This window comes from Dipodomys merriami, unplaced genomic scaffold, assembly GCF_024711535.1.
Source record: "Dipodomys merriami isolate MVZ:Mamm:240054 unplaced genomic scaffold, mDipMer1.0.p SCAF_35, whole genome shotgun sequence".
NCBI lineage: Eukaryota > Metazoa > Chordata > Mammalia > Rodentia > Heteromyidae > Dipodomys > Dipodomys merriami.
The window spans coordinates 14,242,330-14,248,329 of record NW_027205048.1 but is presented as its reverse complement, the minus strand read 5'-3'; the positions used below and the strand labels follow the sequence as shown (position 1 = coordinate 14,248,329).

General features: G+C 41.0%; 1 protein-coding gene across 1 annotated transcript in view; it reads right to left on the bottom strand.

The window, feature by feature from the left end:
* Positions 1–1,371: 1,371 nt before the first annotated feature.
* Abraxas2 (abraxas 2, BRISC complex subunit) overlaps positions 1,372–6,000 on the bottom strand; it is a 41,283-nt gene continuing 36,654 nt past the window's right edge. Inside the window, exon 9 of the mRNA XM_069988261.1 lies at positions 1,372–3,461. Coding sequence (XP_069844362.1) covers positions 2,998–3,461 — 464 coding nt within the window. The 3' untranslated portion in view covers positions 1,372–2,997. The remainder of the gene's footprint in view (positions 3,462–6,000) is intronic.

The following is a 6,000-nucleotide window of genomic DNA, read 5'->3' as shown; positions in this document are numbered from 1 at the left end:
TACTGTGGGAAAGGATGAATCTTGCAAAAGAGTAAGTATCTTTTAGTAACTAAAAGCTACAGTCTAGGAAAATCAGGTCTAGCCTTCTTATTTTTGTATTATTTAGTCACTAATTAGTACCAGGCACAGTGGCTCAAGCCTGCAATCATAACTACTTGGGAGGCTGAGATTGGCAGATCAGATGATTAGAGGCCAAACAGGGCAGAAACCGAAAAGTTCTTGCGATTCCATCACCATCAATGGTTGGGTATAGTAGTGCACCTTTGTCATCCCAGTGACAAAGGGAAACACAAATAAGAGGAGTAAAGTCCAGGGAGGCCCTGGCATAGAGTGACAGAAGTGGCTCAAATGGTAGAGTGCTTGCCTAGCAAGCATGAGGCTAAGATTAAAGTGTGCTAGTAGACAAACAGCAGCTAGTGTTACTGCCTGTGTCTGGAATTGTGAAATATGTATAATAAATATTTGGGAACAATACTTATTTTCACATTTTGATCCTACTCCAGAAAATCCAATTAAAATGTGTAACTGAACACATTAAGTGGCTCAGTTCACACGTATAATCTGAGCTACTTAGGAGGCTGAGATCTGAGGATTAAAGTTTAGAAGCCGCCTGAGTACAGGTGCATACACACAGAGAAGAGAGAGAGAGGGGAGAAAGAGCAGTCTCTCCAAATAACTGGAAAATTAAAATCCTGCTTACAGACACTTTGAATTTTGGAAGAAGCACATGACTCAACGGCAGTGGCTCTCCAGATATCATCACGGGGAGTAGGTCCTCTCTCTAAAGTGAGCCCACATATCCCAAGATGCTCTTGGGATAGCCAGCAGACATCCCAGTAGTCACAGGGCGACCCAGGCGAGGCACATTTCTTGTAGAACAGGTCCTCGTGGGGACCTTCCCGAGAGCCAGCTTCATACTTGAGGGATTATCTAGGTAACTTGCCACTCAATGTGCTCTCCTTGAAATCGGAAATACTTTACCAACTTCTCAGGAAACCAGTTGACACATAAAGACTGTAGGGATTCGATATGTTTTTTGGTGCCAGCCCCAGGACTTGAATTCAGGGCCTGAATACTACCCTTGAGCTTTTTTTTGCTCAAGGTTAGCACTCTACCAATTGAGCCACAAATCCATTTCCAACTTTTTGATGGTTAATTGGAGATCTGAGTCTTACAGACTTACTGCCTGGGCTGGCTTCAAACCACAATCCTCAGATCTCAGCCAGGATATTGTGTGACAAGGATTACAGGGGTGAGCTTGGATATGAGTTTTAACATTCTTTAAAACCCCTCATCTGTTATGAAATGCCAGAAGGAGTCCAATGAAGCAAGACTTTGTCAAACACTGAAACAGACATTAAAACAATGGTATCATGATTAAATAAGTTTTATTGTCACATTTAACTGCTTTGTCAGATATACACTGTAGATTTCAATATGGCATAAAAATAATATTTTCCTGAATGTCAAAATCTGAACAGAGGAGATGGCAATGGCACTTAAAACAAAATTAAGTTCACACTGGTGCTGAAGCTGCTAGTAGGTAGCGGATAAAAATTACGAATACATTTGCAGATACCATGATCTGCAACATTTCAAATCAAATGGCAGTGGTGTAAGGCAGACAGAACCTGATGGTTACCACACAGACCCACAGCGTGCACACCCGAGGAATAGCAGTCTCCATCACTGCTGATTCTGTTGAGAGCTGGCTTCACAAGTAAACATCCCTCCCAGAAGACGAAGCTACTTTTTGGAGCCAGATTTTAAGCCTCTCTAATGATTTCCTTCTTCTTACAGGCTTCGACTAGTCTAGAACAGTTAAGCCTCATGTATGAACTCCATGTGTGACCTTCTCATAATACATTGGATCTTGCCATATCCAAACCAGGAGCTCAACAGACTCATGAATGTCTTAGTGGTTTCACACATTCTGGGCCAAAGTAGAAAACAAGCAGTAATTAAGTAAAAATGTAAGTTCATCCCAACTGTCTCTATACATTCTGTAATAATCTCCCAAATGACAACGTAAAAAAAAAAAAGTATGGTTATTGAGATTTAAAACAACCTTTATTCATCAAGATTCCCAAAGTTTATTTAAATTCCTTTCCTCCACAAATAAAACTAACACTAGGGTTTGTCAGATGATCTAAGTGAGTTCTATCCCTCACGTGTGAGCTCAGCTAACGCCATCATGTCTGGAATCTGTTTGTCTGGCACACGCCCCTCTGGTTTCCACTCTGTGTCTCTCCTAAGTCTCCAGAGACCACAGTATGCTAGTGTAACAGGCCAGTTGCTGTCACCCACCGAAAGAAAATTAACTTATTTATGATATACTTATTTTGGTGATTACTTACTCGTAGTTAGTATTTCTATATGTCTTTTAAAAGGCAACCATTTTAAGTGACAATACATATCAGGCTAGTAGAAAAAAGTTGAAACAAAGCCCTCCCTTCTGATCTTACAATCATGCAGACAAGAGAAGGTATGTCTGATTTGTTCCAATCAGGCTTCTTGGAATTAATAAAATTTCTTTTCTGGCAAAGATTAATTTGGCTCATCATAGAAAGAAGTTCTTTGAAAGCTGCTGCTAAACTTGTTTCCCATTGAAAAAGTAAATTTCAAGGCATGATAGTGCAAGAGGTAAGTTTTTGATTTATAGAACATTTATAGACTAATTGTGCTTAGTCTCTAATTTCCGATTTAAAGAACAGAAACTATACTGATAAGTTTCACTTCACCTAAATTTACCAGTACATCCGTGAATTGCACCAGAATTAGGACAATTTGATTATCTTAATGATTCTGTCATGAAACCTGCACACTGCATCTGGAGCTGAGGACCAGGGACGGAGTCTCCTTCAAGTTCTGTGCACAAGGACTTTCCCTTTGGGAGCCATGATCTGAGAAAGCAGTTCTCCTCCCAGACTGAGTTCTCAACAGACTCTCTCCATAAGCCATTAAGAAACACATTACCTAGCAGTTTCTTTTGTTTAGTTAAATCTGGGAGGTCTGAACGTTCCTGGGGTCCTCATCAGGATGTGTCACGGGTCTTGAATCCTTCGGATGTGAGTATTCACTATTAGAGGGCTCTGTAGGGTCAATCAAATTTTCATAATCACTGTCATCTGTCTCATCACTGTCTCCAGCTGCTCTTTGGGAAGGAAGATCTGTTCCACTTCCAGGATACTTCAGTCTGGCACTGGTGGAAACATAATTGGAAGAACCCACAGCTTGAGGTCTTGGCATGAAGACACTCCTTTCCATTGGAGACTGGCTCAGAGTACTTTCTTGATTGTTTGGGTGAAAATCAGAGTAGGGGGGAGGAGGATCAGAGGGTTCTGCATCTGCAAGTGTACTTCTGCCTTCAGCTGTAAACCCAGAATAGGGCATCCGGGGACTGAACACTGGCTCCAAGCTTTCAGCAGGCATCTGTCTGCTTAACATTGCCTGCTGCAGTCCTGGGTGAAACAGGAAGAACACTGTAACAACTTCAATATTTTCATAGATTTGCATCTTAGTGCGTCACACAGTCAACCTGAACATTCTAGAAAAATGCAGCAAGGCTATAAAATTGTTACCATTATTTTAACTTCATAACACATTATAGTTTTTTCAAAGTATTACCTGATACATTAATTCTCAAGCACAATACAGCCTTCTGTAACCCTGGCCCTATCATTGCTGCATAATTTCCATTAAATATGCAGACATCACAGTTCAGAAAAGCTAAAATAATCTGACTAGAAGTAGGGCCCAGAGTATAGAACACACATCACTCCAGATCCTGAAATAAGCACTACCATGTCATGTGAACTTGGGCTTTTCCTGAGCCTCACATCAAGTAGTATTTTCCTTTAGAGCTCCCATTAAGCATGCACTTAGGAACTTTCTTTTCCTTGAAAGATCAAAAGCTGCCAGAAGCCAGTGGTTCACACCTGTAATCTTACTACTCAGGAGGCTGAAATCTAAGGATCAAAGCAAGCCAGGGCAGGAAAGTCTGTGAGAATCTTATCACCAATTAAACCGCAGAAAACCCTGGCACTGTGGCTCAAAGTGGACAGCACCCAGACCCTGAGTTCAAACCACCCAACCAAAACAAAACAAAAGCTCAAAAGCTCTGTGTTAGGTGGCACTGTGGCTCAAGTGGTACAGCACTTGCTTTGAGCTGAAGAAACAGCACCCAGGACCAGAGCTTAAGACCCACGACCAACCAAAAAAAAAAAAAAATTAGTAAATTCTGGTTGCATATATTAATGTACCACCATAACTTATTCTGAATACTATTCTATTATTGATTCAACTATTCTAAGTTCATCTAAAATTTGTCCTTTTTTGTGTGTGTTGTTTTTTGAGGCCATGTCTTACTATGTATCACAAGTTGATTTTGAGCTCACAGTCCACCTGACTCAGTCTCATGAGCACTAGTATGACATCATGCCCAGAACATTTCTAATTATTTCTATAAAAATCAACATTTTCCTGGAAACATAAATAACCTTTTAACTGGATTATATATGTCCTTGTTAAATTAGAAGTTAGTTCACAAAATTGTCTTTTACACTTGATATTATTTGACATACATTTTATAAATTGTATGTATAAATGTTAAATCTGTTACTATATTGGAATTATTAGATTCTCAGACCTAACTTTCATTTTAGCATCCCTAGGCTTAATGATATACGTTTATGCATAACAACCAAAAATCTGACAAAGAAGTCTACATCATGCTGGGCGCTGGTGGCTAAAACCTGTAATCGTAGATACACAGGAGGCTAAGATCTGAGGATCATGGTTCAAAGCCAGCCTGGGCAGAAAAGTCCATGAGACTCTTATCTCCAATTAACTACCAGAAAACCAGAAGTGGCACTGTGGCTCAAGTGGCAGAGCATTTGCCTTGAGCTGAAGAGCTCAGGGACAGTGCCCAGGCCCAGAGTTCAAGCCCCACGACCAACAAAAAAAAAGGGGGGTAGGGGGGAACTGGGAATGTGTTTAGTGGTAGAGTGCTTGTGTAGCATGCATGAAGCCCTGGGTTAGATTCCTCAGTATCATATACACAGAAAAAGCCAGAAGTAGTGTTGTGGCTCAAGTGGTAGAGAGCTAGCCTTAAGCAAAAAGAAACTCAGGGACAGTGCCCAGGCCCTGAATTCAAGCCCCAGGACAGGCAAAAAAAAAGAAAAGAAAAGAAAAGAAAGAAATATACTCACTACCTTATGTATGTAAATGTAACCCCTCTGTACATTATCTTGACAATAAAATTAAATTTAAAAAAAAGTCTGCATCACAACCCTGATGTAAATCTAATACAACTGTTAAGAAATTTTAGAAGCTTTTGCTTTGTTTCAGTGCCAGTACTAGGACTCGAACTCAGGCCCTCGTGCCTTTACTTGGCTTCTTCACATATGGCTGGTGCTTTACCCCTTCAGCCATACCTCTTAGTTCAGCTTTTTTGCTATTAGAGAAAGTCATAGAGACTTTTCTGCTGAGGCTAACTTTAAACTGTGATCCTCAGATCTCAGCCTCCTGAGGAACTATGATTATAGGAGTAAGCTACTACTGCCTGGCTTTTTCTGTAGCTAGAACATAAGGCACAGTTCATACAGGTAAGGCATGTCAGGGTTTGCTTAGTCATAATCATCAGACCTACTGGATTTATTTGAACGTGTGTGTGTGTGTGTGTGTGTGTGTGTGTGTGTGTGTGTGTGTGTGTGTGTGTGTGTGTGTGTGTGTGTGTGTGTGTGTGTGTGTGTGTGTGTGTGTGTGTGTGTGTGTGTGTGTGTGTGTGTGTGTGTGTGTGTGTGTGTGTGTGTGTGTGTGTGTGTGTGTGTGTGTGTGTGTGTGGCTTGAACACTGTCCTTCAGCTCAAGGCAAGTGCTCTGCCACTTGAGCCACAGCGCCACTACCTGTTCTAACTTCTGTGTCAACTTTTCTTTTTTTTTTTCTTTTTTTTTTTGGGGGGGGGTCCGGTTGTAGGGCCTGAACTCTGGGCTTGGGCGC